A 26,955-nucleotide genomic window follows, 5' to 3' on the forward strand; every position below is an offset into this window, starting at 1 on the left:
AGGCCAGGCTCTGTCCAGGACGGCGCTCCAGGTACACTGCTCTCCTCCCTCTTACTGCTCTGCCAAGGCCTCGGGGATGGAGGAGGTGGAAATCTGGCTCTGAAGGGGTTGCAGAAGAGCATGGCCCAATTCCCAGTTCACCTCTTGACAGCCGGGGAGCTCCGGCACGGCGTTGGGCTCTGACTGCCAGCGCATCCTGTCCCATTGCCCAACGTGTTGTGTCTAAATGCGCTCAGGTGGTTTTGGATCTGGGAATTGCTGGTTCCGTGCCCACCGCCCTCGCCTTGGCAGGAGCGGGCGAGCCGGACTTTTCTTGGATTGTCCGCGCGTGCAGTCACAGCCCTGGCGCGCCGCCAACGCCTTTTCCAGAGGGACACGGCCAAGCGGAGAGGAAATGACAACCGCTAACAGTTCGCAGAGGGCTTAATTCTAAATGGAATTTCTAGGGACAAAGAAGAGGCGCTCCGCTAACCCACGGGCAGAAACCCCAGCGCCGGCGGCCGCCGAGCGGCCGGGAGGGCTCCGGCCGCGGGACAGCGCCCGCTGCTCCCGGGGATCGCCCCGGGCGGCTCCGGCCGCGGCGGGGGAAGCGCTGCCCCCCCCACCCCCCGGCCCCCGGCTCCGCCGATCCGCCGCGGGTTTTGCGGGCGGCAGCTCCGCGCCGGCGGCGGCCGGGGCCGGCCCGCTCCTCCTTTGTGACGGGGGGGAGGCTCCGCTCCGGGCCGGGCTGCGCTCCGCTCCGGGTTTGGCAGGCGGCCGCGGCGCTGGGTAAAATGGCAGCGCTGAGCCTCGTGTCGGACTGAGCCCGCTCGGCCGAGCAGAGTCGGAGCTCGCCCAGCCCGGCCCCGCCGCCGCTCGGCCCCGCTCCGGGGACGGCGCCCGCCCGCCCGCCGTGTCCCCCCCCTCCCTCCCTCCCGCCTCTCCCGCACCGGGAGCCCCGTCCCGGGTCCCCCCCCACCCCCCCTTTCCTCCTCCTTCCCCCCCACTCCCTCCTCCTCCCCTTTCTCCGCCGGCTGCAACCGAGGAGGTACAGCGGGGCCAGGCCCCGGGAAGCCCAGCCCAGCGGAGCCCTCCCCGCCTCGCCGAGCAGGCCGGGGGGGAATGAGCCCCCGCTGCCCTGAAGAGCCGCCCGCCGCCGCCTGAGCGGGGAGAGCAGAGCAGCGAGGCCTCACGCCGGCCGGCCAGGCAGGGAGCAGCTCGGGGGGACCGGTCCGGGGGGGTGGCCGGGCGGGGAGGGGGGGGATCATGGCTGCTCAGGTCGCCCCCGCCGCCGCCAGCAGCCTGGGCGCCCCGGCTCCATCCGAGCTGAAGAAAGCGGAGGCGCAGCAGCGGGATTGTCCCCCGGAGGAGGCGGGGGGTGAGGCGGCGGCGGCGGAGCGCGGCGAGAAGCAGGCGGAGAGCGAGGGCCCGTCGGGGAAGGAGCTGCAGGACGGGGCCGAGAGCAACGGAGGGGGCGCAGGGGCCGAGTCCGACCTGAAGAGCTCGAACGGGAACCCGGGCCCCAGGCCCGCCGCCGCCGCCACCCTGAACAATAACCTCCCGGAGCCGCCCGGTGGCGGCGGCGGCGGCGGCAGCGACGGGGTGGGGGCGCCGCAGCCGCCGCCGCCGCAGCAGCAGCAGCCGCCCCCTTCCCACCCGGCCGCCTTGCCCCCGCCAGCCTACGGCTTCGGGCAGCCCTACGGCCGGGGCGCCGCCGCTGCCTTCCACCAACATGGCGGACAACAAAGCCCTGGCATGGCAGCGCTGCAGAGCGGGGGCCTGGAGCAGAACTACCCGGGGCCGGCGGGAGCCCCCGCGGGGCCGCCCCCTCCGCAGAACTCGCACGGCGCCGGGGCCGAGCACGGCTTCCCCAACCACCAGTACAACTCCTACTACGCGGCCGGGCGCAGCGCCGGCTCCTACCCGCCTCCCCCCCAGGCCTACGCCCTGAGCTCCCCCCGGGGCTCCGCGCCGCCGGCCGCCAAGTCCCCCGCGGCCGCCGCCTTCCAGCAGCAGCAGCAGCGCTTCGGGGTCATGGGTCCCTCGGCCGCCGGCGGCGCGGGAGGAGGGGGCACCACCCCGCAGCCCACGGCCACCCCCACCCTCAACCAGCTCCTCACCTCCCCCAGCTCCGCCCGCGCCTACCAGGGGTACCCCGGGGGCGACTATAGCGCCGGGCCGCAGGACGGGGCGGCCGCCGCCAAGGGCGCCGCCGACATGGTCTCGCAGTACGGCGGGGGCAGCGGCCAGGGCTGGGCAGCGGCCGGCGGGGCCCCGCCGAGGAGCCACCACGCGCCCATGAGCCCCGGGAGCAGCGGCGGCGGGGGACAGAGCCTCGGCAGGAGCCAGCAGGTACCGGCCGGGCCGGGCCGGGGGGGAGGTGGGGATCCGGGCGGGGGTCGGGGGGCTCGGGGTGGCGGAGGCCTCTCTCCAGCGGGTTCCCCCCGCCGGGCCGGCGCTGCCGGGCGCTGCCATTGTCTGTGCTGCTCGCTCGCTCTAAAATGGCTGCCTCGCCGCCTTCCCTTCCTCCTCCTCCCCGGCCTTTGTGCGGGGCTCCCGGGCCGGGGCCGCCGGGCTCCCCGCCGCCCCGGGGGGCTCTGCCGGGGGCCCTCGGGCCGGGCCGGGCGGCGAGGGCCCGGCGGGGCCGGGTGCGGGGGGCCGGGGCGGCGAAGGGCGCGCCCGGGACGACGCGTGGCCCCGGTGGCTCCGCCGCCTTCCCGCGGCCCCGCGACCCCCGGAGCCGGCCCGGGGGGGGGGTCCCGCGGGCCTTGGCGGGGTCCGGCGGGCCGGGCAGGGCCCTGAGGGACCGGCGGGGCCGCGGGGGCCGCGGGGCGGGCGGAGGGGCCGCGGGCCGGGGCGGGAGCGCTGGCGGGGAGCTGGGCGATGGGAGCAGCGAGTGCGGATCGCTTGGGTTTGGGATTTGAATTATGGAGGTAAAATCCTTCTGTCAAAGCCAGGAGACAGTTGGTCTTAGGTTGACATCCCATCTGTGATCTGATTGGCTCCCCATCCCCTGCTCTTGGCCATTTATAATTGCCTCTGATGTAATGGTACAACCATCCTGATGAGCTCATAAACTTCCACACTCGCCTCCTCCGCCAGCCCCGGGACGGGGCAGCCCCGCGCCCCTCTCCGCATCCCCCGGCCTGACCTTGAGCCCCGCATCCCCGTGCCCCGGGAGGACGGGAGGCGAGGGCACGTCGCTTGTACCTTGGGTTTATTTTCCTTGTGATGTTGGATTCAGCCTGCAATAGAGTCTGTGTTGTCGGAGCGGTGGCAGGGCTGCTCCGCACAATGGGCTTGCTGTTTATTTTGGTTATGTGACTTTCCCCTTGGTATAAATGATTTCTTTGATGGGTCTGAGGATGCGTTTGTTCCTGCCTCGTTTTGACCCTTCTCAAAACTGGGGCTGTTTGGGTTCTTTATTAGATAGGAGCATGTGGGGGGTTCTGGGGTGTGTTACAGCCTAAGGAAGGAAGAAAAATCCCCGAACAATCAGTACCAAACTTGTGGCCAAAATTCTGAAATTGTTCAGTTACCAAGAATTATCATTTTACATTCAGCAGAACTGTGATACAGGACAGGAGTCTCTAGCTCTGTGTCTTAGGGCGCATTTTGACTTGAGTGAGAACTGATGTCTCTCCTTCCCCCCCATAACTACAGGCACTTCCTAGAGACTTCAGGTGCTGCTTGTGGTCAGGTTCAGCAGTGTCACAATTCTGAGAAGTGGGACTAGGAAAAGCAAGCCGGAGGATTATCTTTGTTGTATGTGTAGAATTCTCTCTTTGCTGGAATAGGAATGGCCTGGAAACGTGCAGAGGAGAAGGCAGTACAGCATCAAATATTTTAGATAGGGAGAAAAGAGGTGCTGGTATCTTTATCTGAAAACCTTGGGTAAAGCCAGGTTTCTTTCTGTGCTCAGACTTGCATCTCCAAGGCCTGTGGTGGCCTCGTGCAGGACTAAACTTCCCTTTTCATTCTGTGTGCTTTGCTCCAACTCCAGGCCAGGCTCGAGACATTTGATACCAGGTAGGGTGACCTGCAGCCTCCAGAGTTTCCCTCCGTGCTCAGCAATTCTCCTGCACTCGTGTGAAAACTGTTCAGTTGTTTGTTCCTTGATTACCAGAGGCACCCTCTGCTGCAGCCTTGAGTGATTGGATTGGCTTTTCTTTCAGGTTGGAACTGTGCAGTCCCAGAGAGCAGATCTGCTCTGCTGGGGCTACCAAATGTCCAGTGGTGGCTGGTAGGGAGTGTTGGAGCATCCTCAGGGCAGGTTTCAGCTACTCGGGAGCTTGGCCCTGTGTCCCATGGATGCAAGTACAAAGTGCTTACTTTGTAAATCCTGAAAAATCTCAATTTAGCTAAAACGTGTGCTGAAATCTTGGAGTTAGGTTGAGCTTCTCAGCTATCTCCGTGCAGTTCACTTCTGTCAGTGTTCTGGTGCAAATTTGTAAAAGGGACTTAATTTGTCTTGGCAAATGAACTTCACTTAATTCCACGAGCTGCTGACACAGTGAATCAGGAGTACCTGAGTAAGTAGTCCCATAAACTGGAATTATTAATGAATAGTTGTTCTGAGAATTAGTTGGACTTGAGGAAGGACAGATAGTGAATGTAAAAGGTAAACCAGCAACTCCCTCATCTCAAAAACCAAATGACTTTTCCCCCCTAGTCCTTTTTCTGCTGAGGATTATTGGATTTAAACTGACAATTCCTTTTTTTCTGCCAGAAAAATAGAAAAGAGCAGACTTATCTAATGAAGAAAGCTTCCACGTGTTGTCTGTGCTGCCCACAAGGAAAAGTTGATTAATAATAATACTCCAGCCCTGAATTACAGCCTCCTGTGCTGTGTACTCCTAAATTCCCTGGATTAGGAGAATTTAAAGCTTTATGTCTTTGTCTTGCGCAGCGATGAGCAGAGCAGGAACTTCCCACCCAACTCCTGAGAGCAGAGCAGAGCTCACCTGCCAGGGAGCATCTCCTGGGGCAGAGGCTGTGGGAAGAGCTCACCTGGGGGCCACAGAGCCGAGTTTGGGGATGAGGAGCAGGGTGGTGCCTTTGATCCCTGTGCAGGTACTCTTTAGGAATTGTGAGCCGTGGGGTTTCGTCCCTTTGCTCATCGAGAAAGGCTCGGTAATTTCTGGTGTGAAAGTTGTTTGGGTGGGATGTCCCTGCAGTGAGAGGAGTGTGTTACACACCTGAGTTACTCAGGGGTGGCTCCTGTGTGTAACCTTGATGGACACTGCACCCACAGCCAGGGAGCTGAGATGGAACACAAGGATGCTCTGTGTTTTTGGGGCTTGGTGTTTTTTCCAGATGATCTTTCCAGCTGTGGAGCACAGAGCAGGACCAGGAGATGGGGATGGGTGATTTGGGGTGTGTGGGATGAAAAAATCCGTGCTTTGCTGTGGGAATGGGTCCTGGTTTTCAGTTTTTCCAGCTCTCCCATGAATTTCTCTCCACCTGCTTCCCCTCAGAGCATGTGGCAGCTCTTAAGAATACACCGGTTTCCCAAACTCTTGGGATTGAAAGGAAACTGCTGGAGAGAAAGGACTTCTCTGCCTTTAGTAGATGGCCATTTCTCAGGCTTTGGCTATGGCAAAGTGTCTCTTGTAATGGGAGAACTCTTTGGATCACATTAAACATTGACATCCTGGATAACCTCCCCATAGGTGCCCTGGCATCTCAAGGCCTGTGTTCATAAGTTCAGTGAAAGCAGTTTGAAAATCTTATGCTAATTAAAAAAAAAAAAAAAAAAAAAAGCTTTTGGGCCTGTTGCCATACAATAGCTGTTTTTTGTTGACTTTGATTCCGACTTTAGTAGCGAGTGAGGCATGAAAAATGTTGTTGGAAATATGGTTTTGAAACTGAATTGGCACCAAAAGGCACTGTGCTGCCAGTGAGCTGCGATGTCTTGGAATGGGAAATTGGGACCTGGCTTCCCTTGGCTCGTGGTTTTTCCTTGCTTTGCATTGTAATGTCAGGAGCCCTCGAGTTGTGTGTTGTGCACTGGAGCTTTCCAACAGAAAGGAGAGTGCTGCATCTCTTTTTCTCTGAATGAGCAATTTTAGGGTTTGGCTTTTTGAGAAAAAGCAGGAGAATTGTGCTGCTTTGGTTTTGTTGGTAAAATCTTGTTAATCCTGATGTGGACACTGGAGGTTTTGCTGCTTTATCTTTTTTGAACAGCCTGAAGTCAACCAGGAGTTGTCTGATTCTCTAAGATCTCTCATTTTCTGCAGTGCCATCTCCCTGATGCCCAGCCTGGAGGTGTCCAGTGTTTCCAGGCAGGATGTGTGTGGGATACAGGACAGTAAAACTCAATCCTCACTCTCAGCTGGAGCTTTTCTTTTTCCCTGCCCTTATCACCACCAGTTTACTGGGAAACCCAGCACAAACCATTTGAGTGTTGTGGTGAAATGGGGTTAGCAAGGCTTGCCTGCTGCTTTTTATGAAGTTTAATTGAGTTGCCCTGTGAATCTTTATTTATTATCTGGGCTAGGGGAGGGTTTCTCCCTGTGGTGTGGTGTCTCTCTTGTAATGATGTTGGTTGTAAGGCAGAAATTTGGTTTTATGTTTGACTTTCAGGCCTTTTTTATGGGGGGGGGGCTAAAATACTTAGTGGTTTCTTGAATCTGCCCAGTTTTATTCCTTTTACCTGCTACAACTTGTGTTTCCCGTTTCTGAAAATGGGAAAACTTTCTGTTTTCCCCCAAAAAGCAGGCAGGACTTCTTCCCTGTTCTTTTATAACATTAGAAGCTGGGCTGGGGGGAGGCAAGACAGTCAAATGTTGTGTTACAAAGCTGTGCCTGACTGTTCTCACGAGCTTGGTGCATTCATAATGCTTTGGGATTTTTCTGTTGTCTCATTTGAGAGCTCTGGTCAGTGGTTCCTGTGGTACAGACGTATCACACGTTCCATGAGGGCTGTGCTAAAAATCCCAGCAGCTTTCCTTCAGAGAGAAAATAATGTCTAAAATTAGGCTTAATAGTGCAGCTGTTGGTTTTATCTGTTACCTCATACACGACTTTTCCACCACTTCTCTCCCTTACTCTTTTCAAAGGAACACCACCAGTTGGAAAGCCAGTTTCTACCCTCTGCATCTGTGCTCTGAGTAATTAAAATATTAGAGGAGCAAATGCCCTTTCCAGTTCTTACTCTGTGTATTTAATACTCTCTGGCTCGTGAGTCTAATTTCTTCTTTGAATTGCAACTCCTGTGTGATGGATTGCTCTGGGGAGCTCATCAGCAATTCCATTGCCCAATTCCTGCCAGGAATGCTGGAAACTCTCAAGGAGCAGCAGCAGCAAAACAGAAACTGAAGGCAGCAAACGTGGTTGGGGGGATGGAAAAGATAAGTTTGTCAATATTTAGCCACTTGCTTTTTCCCTCTGGAACAGTCCTTAAACCATCAGCAAGGGTGGGAAACAACATTTCCCCTTTTGTTCTGCTGGGAGAGAAAGGAAGGATAACTTCCTGCTGGGAAAAAAATGTTTTTAAGAAGTCCTACAAAATGTTTTTTCTGTTGTGCGCTGACTGCAAAAAGTTCAGTCTTTAATTTATGCATGGGTGTCTGTTAGGCAGAGCCATAAATCTCCAACTGGAAGTGAGTGACAAGTGGAAGAAGAAAGCTGATTTTTGGCACACTGGAGCAGAACTGCTTGGGCTGTGTCTGGGTGGCACCACAGGAGCTGCTGCCTTTTTGGTTCCCTGGAAAAGCAGAGGAGTTCCTCACTGGAGATAAACCTGGAGTGTCCTTTTGGGGGGCTCAGGAAGACCACACTGTGCCCATCAGTGCACCCAGGAAAATTCCGAAATTCCCGAATTTCCCATCCTGTCTGGAGGCTGGAGCTCTGCAGGAGCTGGGTCTCAGCTGGGTCTTTGGTTTCTCCCTGTGCAGCAGGGGTGGAACGTGGGCTCTGAATTCCCACTGGGACTGATCCTCAGAGGCTGAGCTGCTGCTCTGGGAGCTTTGGGAAGGGGAAGATGAATCCTCTGGCACTCGTCCTGTGCTGAGTGTGACCCCAGATTCCCTCCCTGGCGTTAGCTGAATGCACTGAGACCCTTTCAGTGCAGCTGCTTCTCCCAGGACTCAGCTCCTGTACACATTTTAACCAGTTCCATGTCTAATCAGCCATGGATTAATCATGTATTAACACGTGGGTGAGGGAGGGGTTCCCACTCCTGGCTCTTCCCTGCTCCTGAACTTGGAGGGCTGTAACAGCAGCTCAGTCCTGCAGCTTGAGCATTTCTGAGAGTTCTTGCACTACATCAAGAATGCATTTCCAGGTTTGCCACAGTGTCTTTCTGGAGTGGTTCTGAGTTTTAAGTGACAGCTCAGTGAGTATTTACACAACGTGGGCATGAGTTCTCTGTAGTGAAACGTCAAGGATGCTGCATAATGACAGGTAAACTTAATAAAAGCTGCTTCAGAATTTCTCAGCAAATATTTCTTTTTGCTTTAGGTGTTAAGAGTAAAATGTAGCTGGAGTCTAATTTCTAATCATGTTCTTTTTTTTTTTTTTTTTTCCTGGGAGAAAAAAGGGACAAAAATGTGTTGGATCAAATAAGGGGATTGGTTAATTCTGTTAATAGGGTAAATAAATATCTATATGAGAGAATGAAAGAGTGGAGATAGAGTGTGTATGTCTTAATTCCTATGAAATTCCCATGAAAAATCAGTTGTTGTAAATAACTGTAAAAAAACTGCTGCTCCATTACAGTTATTGGCATTTCATGTGATAACCAGCATGTCATTATTTCCTTAAGCCAACTCTGGTAATTGAAACTCTTTCAAGGACAAATTCAATTGCTGTTAACTTTCTTTTTCTCGTTTTTTTTTTTTAATCTTTTAACTTAAGTAACTTCCCCTCTCTCCTGGATAATTAACATTAAGCCTGAATTGGTTGGGCATGGGCAGTAGTTTTTGGGACCCCTGATGGAGCTGGTGGAGCAGAGCCTGCTCCTTGGCCTGGTTTTGTGGGTGCTCGGCCATGTGAGGACCAGAGGTGACTTTGTTTTGGTGGGATGTGGTGGGCACATCTTGTCTGTGGCTGAGACCACAGGTGGCCCCAATTTTCTGCCACTTCTGACTTTCCACCCTTAGAGGTTCTGTGATTCTTTTCTCAAAGAGAAATTCTTGAAGTTGGGAGGGCTCTGGAGTTTCCCTCCCTGGGGAGGATGAATGGGTCAGAGAAGTACTTTTCTCCCCTCCACTCACTTGTGAAATCTCACTCAGGTTTGACTAAGAGAAACCCTGAGAATTGCCATTTCCCTGGTGATGTCAGCATGTCCTGGCGCCCTGCCTGTGAGCAGCCAGCAGGGATGTTTGAGAACCTGGGCCCAGCCCCAGCTCCAGCTGCAGCTCCAGGTGTGCTGGGGCTCTGGGAATGGCTCTGCTGGGGCAGGACCCAGGGTGGGCAGCAGGCACAGGGAGTGCTCTGGGAATGGCCGTCGTGGTTTGGGTTTCAGGGCTGAATTTGCTCCTTTTGGTGAGCAGTGTGCAGGGTGGGCTGTGCTGCCTGGCACGTGCAGCTCCTGGTGCCTTGCCCGTGCTGCCTGTTCAGTGATGTTTTCCTGCTTGGGCAGAGGTCTGGAGGTGAACTGGGGAGGTCACCAAGCCCCCCTGTCCTGCTCCAGGGCAGGATCAGCCACACCTGAGCACAGCAGAGCTGCCTCCGTGTCTCAGTGCTTTGTTGGACATCAGGGAGAATATCCCAGCTCAGTCACATCAACTGAGTGTTTCTTGTCCAGCTCTCTCCAGGTGTGGAGAGCAGAGGCAAAAGTGCTCAGTAACCTGCTCTTAAACGTGTGGCTTTGTGCCTGTCCCTGTTTCCTTGAGAGAAACTCCCCAGAATGTCTGTCCTTGGTCCCAGGTCGCTGTGGGAATTGTGTTGGAGGGGTTGGACTGTCCTGCTTTGCCACCTGAACTCTGCCAGGGTCCTGCACTCACTCTGCTCTCTCTGGGATCCTTCCTGGAGGCTTGGTTGGAGTTTTGTACTTCAGAACAGTCTGAGGGTGGATTTAAAGTCCAAATGATTGCAGGACTATGCACCCTGTGTGAGTTTAGGAGGAAAGTCTGCTATTCATTAACTCTGTGTAAATAATTAAGCCAGTGCCAGGCTAGAGGTGGTCTCCCCTCGGCCCTGCTCCTTGTGAAAGGCTTTCACAGAAGTTCTTGCCTCTGTGCAGGAGATGCAGTGAAATGGTGAAAGTGCTGGGATTAGTTAAAACTTCATTTTCTTTTCTCTTTAAATTATCTTTGACTTTGGGGTTTGCATGGCTAATCAAGGAAAAGACTTGCCAGTCAAGGCCAGTTCACTGAGCGTGATCAGGTGTTCAGCAATTGCCTTTCTGTGCTGTGGCTGCACGTGTTGCCTCTGCTCTGAGGGGTCCTGCAGCCTGCCCCTCCGCGGGGGTGGGGGGGTTATTATTTTATTGTAAAAAAAATAATTCTGTGGGCAGAATTATTCTGTGGGCACTTAGGGTGATTGCAGTGCGTTGGATCCCCTGGAAAGGACTTGGGCCAGCTGCTGCATACAGCCAAGTTGAACATTAATTTTACTTTTTTTTTTAAATTGTACGTGGATAATTGGACAGTGTTTTGATAGGAGGCATATGAGTATTAAAGTATCTCAGAGTCTTTCAGGTTATTGTGGCAGACCAGGAGGAGTTTTCCATGTTTTGGAATCCTTTCCCTGGCTCTGCACCCTGCAGGTGGCAGAGAGGTGCTCTGAGCACAGCTCAGAATCCAGGGCAGTGCCCTCACTGCTGCAGCAGAATTCCTCTCTGGCCGTGAGGAACTGTTCACAGCTGGAACAGTTTTCACAGGATCACACCTTGGAAGAGACCTCTGGAGATGTCCCAGTGCCACCCCCTGCCCAGGCAGGGTCACCTGGGGCAGGTGACACGGGAACAGCTCCAGGTGGGTTTGGGATGTCCCCACAGAGGGAGTGTCCAGCTGTTCCAGGCTCTGCCACCCTCATGGAAAGAAGTTCTTCCTCGGGTTGAGGTTTATTTTATGGCTGTGCCTCTTAGTCCTGTCATTGTCACCACTGAACAGGGTCTAGCACCATCCCCTTGACAATTTTCTCTGGTTTAAGGAAAAGTTTCTTGATGGAAATGTGGCTCCCCTGGAACAGGGCACAGTGGTGGGGAAGGGACTTTGAGGAGGAGGGAGGTGGCATAAAAGCCACCTTTACTCAGGTCATGCACTGGAGGAGAAGCAAAAAGCCTGACTGGCTGCTGTGCAGGAGACGCTGCCAGAGCAGCCCTATCCCAAATTATCCTGTCTGCCTGTACCTGAAAGATGTTCCTGGGCCCCTTCCCTGTCCTTCCTGCTGGGTTCACAGGCCACGATGGTGTTGCAAAAGCTGCTTTCCACGTTAATTGGGATTGATTACCTTGCAATCTGGGACAAGATTTCCTTTGAAAAGCTATATGCTGATTTGGTGTCAGGAATTAAAGTCAGATGAAGTGATCAGTGTTGTATGAAAGATCCCAGAGCAATGGAGTGTTCTTTGGTTTTCAGCTGCGTTCTGGCCCTTAACCCTTCCCTGCCTTGTCCTTGGAGCGAGGTGCAAAATATGTACTCACAGGTGTAAATCCTGAGTTACTCACAGGTGAATAACTCAGCCAGTTGGGAGCCCTGGAGCAGTGTTGGGCGGGCAGGAGAGCCAGGTGTGAGGTGCTGCTGAGCCTCAGAGCCTGGAGTTCCTGATTCCCTGCCTTTGGTGATCGCTGTGAGCGCTGCGTGCTGGAAGTGCCCTGTGCACGAAGGGCAGGAATTAAGGAGAGCTTTGTGCCTGATCACTCTGGAAATGGCAATAAACTGTTCAGAGGTGTCACTGCTGTCAAGGCACAGTCATGTCTCATCTCCCTTTCCTCATAGGACTTGTCTTGCAGTTTCTTGTTATACCTGTTCCTGGAACCAGTGGAGCCTTTGCAGTGCTGGCTGTTCCTCCTGCCCCCGTGGCATTGGCACACTTGGGAATTCTGCTGTCCTCTTCCCCAGCTCCTCTTAACTCGCTGAGCAACTCCCCACGTTGTTCATTCTGCCTGGAAAGAACTCTGGATTTTTCTGGATGGAGATGAAATAAAAGCCCAAGGACAGAACCGAGCATGGGGTAACAGAATCAGACTTCAAAAATTACTGTGAGAAAGGCCTGGTGGGCTTTTTAAAAATAAAAAATCATTCGTATTTATAAATATCAAGGACCTTGTGCCACTCAGGATGTGTAGTGAACCTGAATCACAGCAGCCTTGGCTTGGTGAAGGCTCCAGGAGTGTCTTCCCTGCTGTCTGGAGCTGCCTTGGCTGCAGCTCCAAGTTTCTTGCCCACGTAGAGTTTGCATCTCCCCCAGCCTCCTCTTCCCCAGGCAGCCCTGCTTTGCTGGATGCAAATAGCTCCTTTGGGTGTAAATACTGCAGATTGGTTGTGGCTTTGCTGTAAAGTTACCGAGCCCATCCTCAGTAAATGCAGATGGTAACTTGTCATTACTGCAATTTTAAATATTTTTGGTTCCGTGGAACTGAAGTGGAGGCTTGAAGGTGGAATTTTAAGGCTAAAATTAAGAGAAGGCTCAATAAAATCCACAAAAATAGCACCCAAATTTGTGAACCGCTGTAATGACAAGGGAAATAAAGTAACTTTACTGTTTCCTATTAGCAAAACAAAGCTTTGCTACCTTGTTTCGTGCTGGATACAGAAGACAGCAAGGTCAGGAGTGTGGGGAGGGGGTTTGGGGTTACTGAGTTGTTTCCCAGTGAGGTGACCCAGGCAGGGTGTGGGGTGACAGCTCCTGTACCCCAGGAGTGTTTTAGGGGCTCTGGGGTAATCAGTGATGCTCATCCCGACCTCCTGGCTGGGCTGGGCTGTGCCTGGGGCTGTAAGAGCTGCTGGCCCATGTCACCCCATCCCAGGGATGGCCTCTGTGAGCTCTGAGCATCCAGCCGAGGGCTGGAGTGTGGTGGAGCACAGGGGGTTGTGTTGGCACTGCCTGTCTTCCACAGATTGATCCCCAGGCTCCTTGGATGGTTTTGGTCTTCCACAAGGCACACTTCTGGATGAATTCAGTCGCTCTGCAGGAGCAGGGGAGAGGCTGAGCCACGGCTTGGAGCAGCTGCAGGTCCCAACACACAGCTCCCGTGGGAGCTGTGGGTGAGATGGGGCTCTGGCACGGGGCTCCTCCAAGAGCTGCAGCTCTCCAAGGATCAGCGTGGCTGTGTCCCCCTCCTCGAGGTGCTGTGTGTGGTAGGAGAGGTGGGGCTGTGCAGAGCTGGGGTTGTTCAGAGCCCTGAGCTGATCCCCAAGGCTCCCCGGGAATGCCCATCCCAGTGTGGGAAGGGGTCATGGGAGTCTGCCTGTCCAGTTGAGTCTGTTCAACCACTGTTTATTCTGGTGTGAAATGAGCTGAATTTGCAAAGTGATGAGATATTCAAATACAGATGGAGCTTTCAGACACACAAGTGGGTAGAAACCTGTGCTGCTGCATTTTACAGATGAAGATTTATCAGGAAAGTGTTCTTAGAAAGGAACCCAGGAGGCTGTGCTGGAGGTGTCTTATCAACTCCAGAGTGTGCACCAGCACCCTCAGATTTCTGTGCAGAAAAAGGCTTTTAATGAATTGAGAAAACTACCTGTATTCTGGGCAGTAAAACTCCAGTGAGCCCTGGCATTGGCTCTTCCCTCAGACCTCCAGTTTTGGAAAACATCCCTCGTGTTCAGTAGCAAAAGACATCTGTCCATGAGCTTGTCAGCAGGGCTTGTTTTCAAGGAAACAGGGGTTACAGGGAATTAGCTGCATGACTGAAGTCTGCCACAGGTTGCAGTGTCTGAATGTATTTACAGGGCATCTGGAGCCCTTTCAGGTTTTCAGCACAGTTTGGAGCAAATATTTTGGGACTCGCTGGTGATGGGGAACAGCTGCTCTGTGCTCCTTGGAGTGAGATCACTTAAGCAGTGGTGACATTGAATATAATTCTGCTCTCCCACCCTAGTCCTTCCTCCTCCTGCTTTTTTTATGGTTTGCTGTTGGCCCTGGCCCATTCCTGTGGTACAGCACGAGCTGGGTTGCTCCTTCCAGCCTGGAAGTGCAGTAATGAGACATTTGAGTGTCTTTTTGTTGACTTGCCTCCAGTTCATTAGAGCAGAAGTAGGAGGTTGGCTGAACTTAAAGCCTGGTTTAATATTCAGGAAGGAAGTTTCTTTCCATCTTAAAAGACCAGCACCTCATTACATGGTTCACATGTTCCTTGGGATCATCTCCCATGGAGCTCAGGCACAGTTTTCTTTACATCTTGGTGTTGCTTGGATGTTTGGGTGGAGTCAGCAGTGGAACTTGGGGAATCCTGGGGCGAGCTGGTTGAATAATGTGCTTGTAAAATGAATTGAAGCTGGACAGCGAGGGATAGATAGCTCATTGCCTAGTTCTTAGGGTAGAAGGAAATTGTATTTTAAATGTAAGTTGGAATTGTTGGAGAAATTATGTAGAAATTGTATAGGGATCACACAGTCTGAATAACAGACTGCATCATCTGACCCCAACTCTGGTCATCAGATCTTGTGCAGTAATGATAATCTTTGTTAATTTTGGCTGCATTTAAATCAGTAAATGGTGTTTGTCAGCGTCCTGCCGTGGTGTAAGTAGTGGAGATGGAGAGAGGGAATGAGTCCTCTGGTTGTTGCTGATTTTCAGGCAGTGGGGGATCCCTTGTGCTCTTCCCACAGGGATATGAACATCCTGAGCCTGCAGGCAGGAGAGGGGTCCATGAGGAGCCATCCTGGTGCTTGTTGTAGGCTTGGCACCTTCCCACCCTCCAGTTCTTAATAAAATAAACAGTAACACAAATCTGCTGGTGATTGGGCATGAACACTGTGCTGCTGTTGGGTTATTTCCAGGGAGGCTTTGAGGGGTGACTCTCATTTCACTTCCCCACCACATCACCTTCTGCTGATTGACTTCTTTCAGGAATGAGATGTTCCATAATGATACATCCTGTAATCAAAACTCTGGTCAGTTTTAATCAATTAGAAGAATATTAGTAAGAGCTGTGCTTTGGAAAGTCCTCTGAGATGTGTGGACTGGGTTCTTGCTGAGAAACGTTAATGGGTAATTACTGGATTGTGTTTAGCAGGGAGATACAGGTCACAGGATGGCTGCTGGGAGAAACTCAGTCATCTTCCTTCCACTGGTACAACTCAGAATCTGCATTTACAGCAGAGCTCCCCAAAGAAAGTGCTGTAATAAATGATCAGGGAGGGGATAAACATTGAGCAGGGCAGATTTTAGGTTTGCTGGAGCTCCAGATAGAAGCAGGTGGCTGAAGAAATGCAGAAAGGGTCCTGTTCTCCTTCTGTGTTGGTGTCTTGAGCTTGTTCTGAGGCCGGGGTGTTAGCAGAGGTTTAGAGGAATAGAAAGTGTCTTGGGTCAAACTCTGACCTACTGGGAAAAGTCAGAAGAAAGACCAGGCTCTTTCTGGTTACGGAACTGAAACTGTGGAGCAGAGGTCATTTGTTTTGACAGCCAAACTTTAATCTGCATTGGCCATTGATAATGAGATGAGGATACATCACCTCCTGGTTATGTGTCCAAATCCAAGTTAGATTCTGGGATTTGTGGGGGCAAGGGAGGCGTTTGATTTTTCAGTAGCTTATGGAAAAAATGGATTTGTCCTGCATGTTTCCAAGGGATGAGCATTTGTAACCCTGTAGCGTATTCCAGAAGTCAGGTTTTGGCACTCCAGGCTTACGGGTGTGAGCATGCTGCCTGCTTCCTGAATGGAATGGGGTTCCCAAAGTGATGGAGGGAGGCAAGGAGAGTCCCTGGTGGGAGCTGAGCAGGGCCAGCACGGGCTCGGTGTCTGCCCTGCCTGTGCTGAGGGACTGAAGGAAGTTGGTGGATTTCTCAAGTTTAAAAAGGGAGGGGAGAAGCCAAAAAGGAACTGTGCATTTCTGTGACGATATTCTCAGAGAAAGAGGCTGGTTGTCTGCACTGTCCCAGTGAGGTGCTGGATACCATTATTACCTTGGGTTTTCGAGGTGTTTTCTTTTGGGACCATCTTCACGTCCTGCTGGAGGATCTTTATTTTAGCTTCAGCTTCCCCTGAGCCTCTTCTGTCCCTGTCTAAAAGCAGCCCAGCATGGGAAGAGAGGCATCGGAGCATGACCCGGGCTGTAAAAGGCAGCGAGCTCAGGTGTTGACCTGAGCACAGCCAGTTGCACCTGAAATAGAGCAGATGAAAGAGTTCCCCGGTGCAAGGTGAGCTGTGTTTGCTCCCGAATGAGGACGGGGTTTGGTTTGTGATAATTCCTCTGGCTGTGGAGAGTTGGAGTCACCTTTGGGGGGGTCTGGCAGGCACAGATAAGCGTGAGAGTGTCTGATGTGCAAACGCGAGAGACCAGCTCAGCCTGGGCTTTGCTGGAGCCTCCTTGGGTGCTGTTGTGTCCCCGTCCCCATGAGTTCTGCTTTGGTGATGCTGTGGATCAGCAGTGGCAGAGGAACTGCTGCTGTCAGTGTGGGATCACCACGGCCTGCCTGGTTCTGGTGGATCCCCAGGGCTCCGTGGCAGCTTCGGGCAATGCCTCCCTGTGTTTGACGTTGCTCGTGAGCCCTGTGCTTTGTGAGCTGGTACCCTCACCCCAGCATCACTCGGGACACGGGGTTTGCCTTGCTCAGGGCTTTGAGGCTTGAAAGGTGGCAATCCCTCATGCCTCGTGTACAAGACCCAGGCGAGGCTCCCTGGGGACGCAGGCAGGGGGGCGAGCAGTTCGTCCCTGATCCCATGGGATGTGTTACCCAGCAGTGGTGCTGCCCAGCACCGTCCCAGCCCGGCCACTTCCACCTGGCTGCGCTGGCCCCGGTTCTGCGGCCAAACTGGGGTGGCCAGGGAGCAGCTGGCACCTCCCTCTGGACTCTGCAGGCTGCTCTTTGTGGCAGCTCAGCAGCCAGACAATGGCTGGTGCTGCTCGGCTCCTTCCCATCTGCTCCCGGCCCTTGCCGGGATTCCCGGCTCGGCTCCAAGCGCTCGCTCCGTGGCCGGGGATTCCGAGGAGCACAAACCTTCCTGGCAGGAGCGGCGTGGCTTTTTTTTTTCTTTTTTTTTTTTTTTCTTTTTTTTTTTGCTTTTATGCAGATTAGCCATGTGCTTCTCACTCGAAGGCGTTGCACAGGAAAAGACGTTTCCTGTGTTTGGTTCTGGGTGGGCGGCTCCGGCTCAGGGGCTGAGCTGGGCTTGGGAGAGGGATTAAGGGAGAGCAGCCCCCCCGAGCCGCCCCTTCCACCTCCAGCACTACGTCAGCACAACACAGCCACACGCGCTCCTACTGCTGGTGTCATTCATTCAGTGCCAAGATTGCTTTAAAAAATTCCCTTGGCCCCAGTTCAAACAGGAGTACAGCTGGGATGTGTTAGATTTTAGGCAGTCTGCCCTCAATTTGAGATGAGTTATAAATAGCAGTGCCGACTTCCTTAACTACCACTCTCCGAGGTAAAATGCAGGTTAATGACTGTGGGAATCAATTAGGGCTTCTCTCGGTTAAACAGCCAGCAATGCTTTTTATTATTTTTTTATCACAAAAAAACGGACAACGGAGCTGGTCAGGGGAAGATTTCAAAGCCCAGGTGAGAGCTGAGGGCTTTTTTTCTTATTTTTTCAGCCTTCTCATTTTTTGGGGAAGGTCGGGGGGGGGGGGGGGGGCAGCTGAAGAAGCCATTTGTGGCCAGCACCCACGTTTGCCAATAATGGAATGATGCTGATTTGAAACTGGAGAGTTCAATGAATGACTCCCATTCCTTTTCTTCCTCTGGCCCAATAAAATACAAATATGTAATAAGGTAACAGGGAAAGTCAGAATTCCATTTTTCTGTACAGCTGTGGAGGGTTTGGCTCTTGCTCCCTAAGTGGGATTTGCCTCTTCCCTTTACTCATTTTCCTGACAGGACCAGTAGCAAGTCCCCTCCAATTTAACCGAGCTCTTCGTTCAAGAGGCCAAATTTCTCTTCCAGCAGACAGAATTTGAAAAGAATTGTTCATGGAATCCTCTTGTCTGCTTAGAGCTTTTTTTGGTTTCTTACGGAAAACCTCGGTGTTGTTGGGAAGAAGAGCTGGTTTCACTGCACTGCCTCATTCCAGGGGCCTGACACCCTTCACATCACACAGAGTGATTTGAAGAGCTTTTGAACTCAGCAGTTTGAAGCTCACTCTGGGCTTGCTGTTACAAACTCTCAGTCTAGAAATATCTTAAATTGCCCCCAAAGCTCCGCAGTTTCTCTGAGCACAGGCTTGTGGTCACTCTCTTCACACACCAAACCACACGAGTTTGTTTTTGGGAGTTTGACTGGTGGCAGGACAGTATTTTGTTGAGTTTTGGTCCTTACTGGTGTTACACAACAGCAGAGATAGTGGGATTGAGGGAGAATAGAAGCAATTTCTGTGAATGCAGGGAGGTGTAAGCAGGGGGTCTGGACTTCAATGATCAAGGAGCAACACTTTCTCTCAATTATGTCTCTCTGTGGCAGGGCCTTTGCTTTTGAAGTGTAATCACAGTAATCTACTCCTGTGGTTTCCTATTGAAAGGATTTCCCATGCATCAGCCCAGAGAAGAATTTCCAGCCCTTTGCAGTCTGGCTTTGGTATTTCCCTGTTTACCCTGACGTGTTCTTGCTCCCTCCCAGCGTGCCCATCTCGTGTGCCACGGGTGTGCACAGGGGCTGGGCATCCTCACACCAGCCCCTGGCTCAATCCCTGCATTCCAGCTTGGATCTTGTCTCGAGGCACGTGGAGTTCAGCTCCCTGTGAGGGCTTTGGGACAGCACATTCAAGGAAGCTTCCTGCTGGCTGACTTTTTGGAACCAGAGCAGCAATACCAAGTCTCCATCAGCTACAGAGATGTGTGGGATATTCTGAATTAATGGGATGTTTTGAAGGAAGAAATAACACATGGCAGCACTTGAGATGTACAGGGCAAACCCCGGGGAGCAGGAATTAACCTTGCTACGAGTCAGGAGTGTGTGTATGAAATAGTTCCTTCATTAGGGATTAATTGGCGTTTACGTTCCTGCTGGTGATAGGATTTTATTCAGAAGGCTGCAGTCGAGGCGTTCTTCATGTTTGTTTTTAGCACCCTCTCTGTGCTGGGGCCTGGTGGAAGGGTGGCAGCCTGAGGCACATCGTGTCCTCCTACACTGAGCAGTCAAGGTGACAACTTGGTCACATCCTGGAAAGATGTTTGGGGTTTGTGTTTTGGGTTTTTTTCTCTCTCTCTCTCTTTTTTTTTTTTTTTTTTTTTTTTTTACAGTGGGTGCATAAACGGTTTCAAATGTTTCTTGGAAGTTTTTTAGTAGTTGTCATGCTTCCTGTAGGAGTCATGGAAAAGTGAATCTTCACCTTGTTTTCTCCCCTCTGAAGAGATGGTTGGTCTTGTGGGTGACCACAGACAAGAAAATCAGTGCAGGGGTGGCAGCATGTGGTGTGAGTGTATTCAGAAAAAAAAAAAAAAGTTTAAACAAAACCCTGAAAAAGAATGTATTTGAGAAGCTGCCCTTGGTAAAGGGCTGAAAAGAGGACTTACAACCACAGGAGGAAGCAAGTAACAGATGGAAAAGATGCTGAAATATTAAGTCGGTAAGCCCAAAGTTGCACTTTGTCAGGTGGAAGGATGTGAGTGCTTGGGGGTGGTGAGAGCAGGCTGAAGTCAAAAGCCAGGAGCTAGGAGAGCTCCTGGTGGCCCCGTTTTTACATACCAAAGGAGATAATGTGGGCAGGGAGGAGATGTCAGTAATGCAAGGGGTGCCCACAAGGCAAGGCTTGGGAAGCATCGGGGACAATTGCTGGGAAGGTGTAAACACAATTTGCATCTTTCAGGGTGTATGGGAGCTCCACATGGGTGCTCCGTTCAGGATTGAGACCCTGCAGCTCTGAGGGTTCCACCAGAGCCTTCAAAGATTTTTTTTTTTTTCCTGCCCCCATGAATGGAAGCTCCTTTTCCTTTTCCGAGCTGGCACGGACCCCGTGTGGGTGCCTGGCATTCCCAGGGCAGGGATCTGGGGCTGCCCTGCAGTCTAAAACATGGAATCCAACCTGTTCAGGATTGGTTTGGTGTCGGTATGGATGGGGATGGGAACACGCAGCACAGCTGAGCGTGGGAAGGCATCCAAAATCCACCTGTGCAGAGAGAGTCACTGCAGGGAGGGCTGGGCTGGGAGCAGTTCCACAGGATGGCAAACTCAGGGGGCTTGGCTTCCCCCTGGAGCCTGCCAGAGCTCCAGGAGCAGCTGGGAAATGCTCTCAGGCAGAGGATGGGACTCTGGGGGTGTCCTGGGTCACAGCTGGATCCTGGTGGGTCCCTTCCAGCTGGGCAGATTCCATGGGTGCCCTGAACTGGGGTAGAACAGAGCACCCGGACTGTGTTCTCCATCCATTTGTACCATACTGAGACAAGTTGCTCTGAGAGAGCCCGGTTTCTGATGAGCCAGCAGCCTCTCCCTTTCCCAACAGTGGGCCTTTTCCTGCCATCCCCACTCAGTCCCAGCTCCTGGTGGCCCAGCAGAGCCCCACGAGCTCCCGTGGTGTCCCTGTACTCGCTGCTGGCTCGGGGCTGAGCCTCCCTGGCAGCCACCCTGCACAGCCAGCTGGCCACACAAATGTGTGCTGGGGCTCCAAGCTGTGCTGGCTGCTGGGGAAGGCTTTCCTCCAGTGCAGCATACTGCAAGAACTTTTTTTTTTTTTTTTTTTTTTCCCCCCTAAGAGCGTGGATTTTGCAAACATCAGTGAAATCCTGCTCTGCTCTCTGGGATTCTGTGAGGTTTCCAGCCTGAGCTGTGTGTGGTGTTCTGCTTGTGCAGACCTGTAGGGCCACTCCTCAAAGCACCTGAGCTCAGCAAGAGAGGGTGGATCTGTACAAACACCACCCCAGGGCTGGGGGCAGGAAGGGATGGTGTAATAGAGAGTCCATTGTCATGGTGATCTGTGGAAAACATCTCACTGGGATTAGTTAGGTCACCAGGAGCTCAGGAAAAGATTCCCATTCAGCCCAAGGAATGGAGGTTAAGGACTGTGCTGGGATTCATTGAGAGGTCACCACCTCAGAACAGCCCTTGCATTAGGGGGGGAATAACTGCCAGGGTGGAAAAGCTCTGTTTTGGGGTTTATAATGTTTTCAGGGAATTCTATTGACTGTTCCTAAACCTTGGCTCCAGGCAGGGGTAGCACAGATGAAGTCCAAGGAAAGCTGCATTTCTTCACTCATCTCATTGTCTCTGCTCTGAAGCTCAGGGGCCTGGCTTTTGAGAACGACACATTTTTTTACATGCATCTGAATAAATTTGATTTAGAAACTCTTTATTCTCCAAAAGGCAGCAGACACAAAGCACATGTCAAAAAAAAAAATTCCAAAATGAAACTGTAGGATGTCAGCAGCACTGCCCAGTGTTACTACATCAATGTGCATTAATTGAAATGCATAAGTGTAAATTAACAGCCTGTAGTGTTTTGGGAGACCTTGTTACACGTCAAAGAAGCAGTGTTTCTTGTGAATATTTAAATTTCTGGCTTAAATTTACCTTGTTGTGGAATATCTGGACATTAAACTGCTCCCTACAATAGGGAAAAGCCTCTTACACTGATAATTGATTTTTCTTGAAAGTCCTCCCCCCATTCTTCCCTGTCTTGCCACGGGATAGATGTCAGCATTAAATGACTTCACCCTGGGCTTGTTCTTGGTGGATTGGTGTGTTTGGAAGGGCAGCAGGAATCCTGCTGTAATTCCAGAAGTAGCTTGGGGTGGGTTTAGCACCTGGGAAGAGGCAGACCAGCTTCTCCTTGGCGCCGTTTCCCGCCGGGGTTTTTGGGAAGTTGCGATGTTTAAACGAACGATTCCTGCGTGTCCCGACGTGCCTCACGTGTCCCGTGTTCCCTTGCAGCCCTCGAGCCCGATGGATCAGATGGGGAAGATGAGGCCTCAGCCCTACGGAGGGAACAACCCCTACACACAGCAGCAGGGGCCCCAGCCCCCCCAGCAGGGCCACGGCTACCCCGGGCAGCCCTACGGGCCACAGGGCCCCCAGAGATACCCCATGGGCATGCAGAGCAGGACACAGAGCACCATGGGCAGCATCTCATATGCACAACAGGTACAGTTTCCAGAGCTTCCACAGCCTCTCGCAGCTTGCCAGGCCAAGAGGCACGGCCGGGCTGGGTTGGTCGTTGAGGTAAAGTGGCATTTCTCCAGGCTGTGTTTTGTGCCACACCTGCATCCAGGTGGGATTGATACCCCGTGGAATTCTTGTGTCCAAGAGAGGTGGTGGCAGGGCAGTGAATCCAGCAAGGGAAAAATAAGTAGCAGGGGAGGGAGATCCTCTTTCTGCTGTGCTGTGTTAGAGACACAGCTGTTCTTTGCACAAGAAATGACTCCAGGTCAGTTTTGGCTCATTACATGATCCAAGTGGCGCCTGCTGGACTGTTTGCAGGATTCAAAAGGCAATTTTTCTTTCTTTCTTTCTTTCTTTCTTTTTTTTTTTTTTTTTTTTTTTTGTTGAAGCAAGCAACCTTTCCTTTCAATGTTAACTTTTGTTGAAGGGTAGTCAGATAGGGATCCCTAAGAACTTAGCTATGATGCCTGTTAAAACTTGGTTACTGCCAAGAATAACGTCACACACGAGTGACTTCTGCTGTTGTCTGGGAAGTATCTAGGCAGTGGCATTTCCAGTGCATTACTGCTCTACACAGCTTTCTGAATTTCTTCTGGAAGTTCCTTCTGCTTCTCGAGCAGACTCAGTGTGTGTGTGTGTATGAGAATCGCTTTTGTGACTGGTGCATCTCTCCCTCTGCAGATGCCTCCCTACGGGCAGCAGGGCCCCAGCGCCTACGGGCAGCAGAGCCAGACTCCCTACTACAACCAGCAGAGCCCTCACCCTCAGCAGCAGCAGCAGCAGCAGCAGCCTCCCTACTCTCAGCAGCCTCCCTCGCAGAGCGCTCACCCCCAGCCCTCGTACCAGCAGCAGCAGCAGCAGGCTCAGCCCGCAGCGCCCGCAGCAGCGTACCCGCAGCAGCAGCAGCAGCAGCAGCAGCAGCCCCCCAGCCCGTACCCGCAGCAGCCTGGCCCGCAGCACGCCCAGGGCCAGCCCTACTCACAGCAGCAGCAATCCCAGTCTCCCTACCAGCAGCAGCAGCAGCAGCAGCAGACCCCGGCCCCCTCCTCGTCGTACGCGCCCGCGCAGCCGCCCCAGCAGCCCTCGGCCTACTCCCAGCAACGCTTCCCCCCACCTCAGGTAGGCTGGCTCCTGCTCTTCTCCCTCCTCTAGGCCATTCCCCTAGGTCATGTCAGAACGTGGGGGCAAACCTGCTGTTCTGAGACTTAGAATTGGTTAATTAATTAAACCACGTGCGGCAAACTGGGTGGGACGTTGGTCAAAGCTTCTCCTGTGGCTCACAGGTGTGGCAGCCAGCAAAAGTTAAACTTGGCTTTGGGGAGGAGAAATAAAGCTGGCTGGGACCTTTCAGCAAACTCTGCAATACATCCAGGGCACCTTTGAGAAGTGGGAGGGTTTGGTTGAGTTGCCTTGTTTGCGTGATGAGGTGCTTGGAGCGATGCTGGGATGGTGAAGGTGATGAAGCAGGGGGGCAAAGCCAGGACAGGCTGTGGTCTCCAGGATCTGTGATGAGGGAGAGCTGGAGAGTGGCTGGCACTGCCCTGGACCTGTGCTCCCAGCTCTGAGCAGTGCTCGGGCAGTGTTTGTGTGTGCTCCTTCCAGTCCTGGCTCTCACCTCCTGCTTTGGGCTAATAAATCTGCCACAATGTGAGAATATCCCAGAGCTCTTCCAACAGTGCCTTTATTGTATTCCCATCCCTGACCTCCTTTTTTTTTTTTTTGTGTGTGTGTGTGTTTCTTGATGTTTCAGGAGTTATCTCAAGACTCATTTGGGTCCCAGGCATCCTCTGCTCCCTCAATGGCTTCCAGTAAAGGGCAAGAAGACATGAACTTGAATCTTCAGTCCAGACCTTCCAGCCTGCCGGTGAGTGGGGCCTGGGCCCAGGGCAATCAGGGCTCAGCAGGAGAAATGAGCACTGGTAGAATTCCACGTGGGAATGGGAACCATGGAGGCTGCCTGGGCTTTTTACTAAGTCATTAGCTTCTGGCTTCCCACTGGAGATTGAATGTAATTTATAAAGGTAATGGATTTGAGAGGGAAGTTTAACCCTGAGTGCTCTGGTCTGCAGGTTCTACCTAAAGCACTTCATGGTGTGAGCTCTGTGTGCAGTGTCTGAAGTACCTGACTGCTGTCAGAGCAGGGCCTGACCTGCAGGGAGAATCCTCATTTTTACCTTACCTTCCTGTTCCTTGGCCCACTGTGGCACTGGTGGTAGGCACTGGGGCACCACTGCCTTTCATGGGATCCTTGTGCTGCTGATTTAAACCTGTCTGGTCCAGTCTGACTGAACAGTTGGTGAAAAAGACAAATCAATTGATTTCTGGAGTGAGGAAGATCAGTCCCATGGAGCTCCTTCCTGGGCAGATGGGGAATTATATTTTCTTTGGTGTCCTAAATCTGAATGTGCAGTGACCAGCTGGGGATGAGGTTGGTTTCCAGTGTTCCAGCAGGTTTTGGGCCAGAGTAGTTTAATTTTGTGTTAAAACATGAGGAAAACAGAGGAGAGTTTAGGTTAGTTTGCACGAGTTGGTCTGTGCCTCTGGCTTGGAAGAAAAGTCTGGAGCTGCTGAGTTCCAGCTTTGCTGGTAACTTTTGTTCTAACCAGTAGGAAGTGAGTGAGCTTTTATTTTGTTTTTTCTGTAGCCACTGGCTAAATCAGTGCTGGGAGCTGCAGCTGGATTGGCCACAGGAGTGAGCTGTGTGTAGAACCAAGTTATTTTTGCTCCCAGCAATGAGAACAGCTTTGTTACGAACCCCTTGAAATACTGCCTTCAGATCGTGGGTACAAATTGTCACCCAAAATACAAAATTATTCCAGTTCTGACCACCTAATGGGAGTAGTTGTGGGTTGTTGCTTTTTCTTTCCTCTTCTTTTTCCTTTTTAATTTTTTTTTTTTTTTTTGCCTTTTGGACCCTGATTACAAAGATTTAATTTGTTCTGAGGCCTGGGGGGGGGGGGGGGGGGAAATCTTTTTAAATAGCATGTTTCTTTCCACTCTGGCTCTCCACAAGTTCTTCATGTGACCCATCTTCTGGCGAGGAGCGCGGGAGAAGTGAAGGCACTGAAGTAATTGAAGAAATTGCTCTAGCTCAGAAGTCCTTTCAGAGGCCCTGCTGCTGGAGCCTTCCTGAGTCCTACTGATCCCTCTGACTTGGATTATAGGAATTAGTAATGAGGCTTTGCAGAAGTGGCTCCTTCTCAGCACCAAGTGGGAGTTTGTGTTATACCTTGTGGTTAAATATATTTGGCCCTTTTCAAGTCGTCCCTTCTCCTGAGCAGTCTAAGAAAAGAAATCCATCTCAGCTGCAAGAGTGGAGGAACCTAGAAACAAGGGAATATCTGGTTTTCCTGGCTTTACCACCAAATAATTTGCACTTAAGAAACCAAGCAGTCTTTAGCTTACCCAACCCTGTTGTATTTTTGGCCCTTCTTATCCTTAGTAGGCAAAAAATTTAAAAAAGGAAACTCACTTGTAGATCTTTCATAATTCCTTGTTGTCTTTTTGGGATCTTGTAGGACAAGAGCAGCAGCAGCTGAGAAAGGCTTCAGACAGGGCTGCTGTGGGGTGTTGAAAGGCAGCATCTCTGGGATGCTGGCAGCCAAATCCTTGTTTCAGTTTGCAGTGATCAATCTCCTGCACAGAGTTTGGCCTGGGGATGCTCAGGAGCACAAGAGCTCCATGGAAGGACACTATCAATTTCTTTTTATTTTCTTGATATTGCTCAGTCTGTCTAGTTGAGAAAGTTTTATCCTGCTCGGGAGGATTCTCAGATCCCTGTTTTGCCATTATGGATGACTTAGAGGAGCAGAGTTTGTTTGTAGGCTTTTAATTTTTGTTACAGGGTCCTGAGCCCTTTCCCAGGCCTGGTGGGTGCTGTGGAAAAGCTCACTGGGTATCCTGGAATTTGGACAGATCGTGCCATGCATCATCTTTAATTAAACACTCATCAGCCCCAGCAGGAAAAGGAGGTTCCTGCTTTTTAGGTTCTTGGGAAGTGTTAAATTTATGTGCTCGGTGCCTTTACAAGTACTTGGCCTTTACACATTGACACTGTGCATCCGTGTTCATGTTGGAATTCTAAGAAGGGTGAGTATTCCTTTGGCTGCTCCATCCCCTTTCAGGAGGTGCTGATTTCCTGGCAGGGACCTTGTCAAATGCAGCTCCTGTGGCTTTTTTGGGATCTTCCTGAGCAATGTCCTGTGGATTGTTCTGGGTGGGGCCTTCAGGATCCCTTCCCAGTCATGATTGTGGTGTCATTAACTAAACTTTATCCTGAGCTAAAGGGGCTCCCTGATACCTTTTAGAGAGCCCTGCATCCCTGTGAGTGTCCTGGCTGCTCTCCCTTCCTGTAGCAGGCAAGGTGAGGAATTTCTCTGTGAAAATCACTGCTTCCCTAGGGAGTCTCCATCAGGATTGCAGCCAAACTAAACTTAGATTGCAATTGCACAGGAGAAGTGAAGTATAGTCTTTTGTGTCTGGGTAACAGAGGAATAGTAATCCTTGGGATAGATCTGTTTCTCCCAGGAGATTCCCTAGTTTCTTCTCCTCAGCAAAAGAAAAATTCTTCCTGGCGAGTTGTATCCAGTTTATTCAATGCTCACTTTAACTTTTGAGTCTTGGATTTTGAGGCTGAAGGAGTCAAACATTTCCAGGTAATAACTTCTGTGTAGTCTATGGAGCTCTGGGGGAAGCAGGTTGGGTGCTGGGACATCCATTTGGGTTTGGACTGCAGATCAGCTCTGCTGCAGAGTTCTTTGGAGTTTTGGGTTTGTTGGGAGGGATTTTCCCTGTCGTTATGGAATGTGGGACAGGTTTTACCTCTCCCCA

The 26,955-nt window shown here is 52.0% G+C and overlaps 1 protein-coding gene across 5 annotated transcripts in view; it reads left to right on the forward strand.

Annotated features, from left to right (window-relative positions):
* Positions 1-1,218: 1,218 nt before the first annotated feature.
* ARID1A (AT-rich interaction domain 1A) overlaps positions 1,219-26,955 on the forward strand; it is a 53,361-nt gene continuing 27,624 nt past the window's right edge. For 2 of the 5 annotated variants that reach the window (XM_062508974.1, XM_062508975.1), the window contains exons 1-4: positions 1,219-2,331; positions 21,898-22,107; positions 22,807-23,244; positions 23,876-23,989. In XM_062508974.1, coding sequence (XP_062364958.1) covers positions 1,246-2,331; positions 21,898-22,107; positions 22,807-23,244; positions 23,876-23,989 — 1,848 coding nt within the window. In that variant the 5' untranslated portion in view covers positions 1,219-1,245. Of the gene's footprint in view, positions 2,332-18,884; positions 19,601-21,897; positions 22,108-22,806; positions 23,245-23,875; positions 23,990-26,955 lie in introns of those variants that run through there. The other 3 variants (XM_062508977.1, XM_062508978.1, XM_062508979.1) reach the window with 3 other exon arrangements.

The sequence above is a fragment of the Cinclus cinclus genome, chromosome 26, assembly GCF_963662255.1.
Source record: "Cinclus cinclus chromosome 26, bCinCin1.1, whole genome shotgun sequence".
In the NCBI taxonomy this organism is placed as follows: Eukaryota; Metazoa; Chordata; class Aves; order Passeriformes; family Cinclidae; genus Cinclus; species Cinclus cinclus.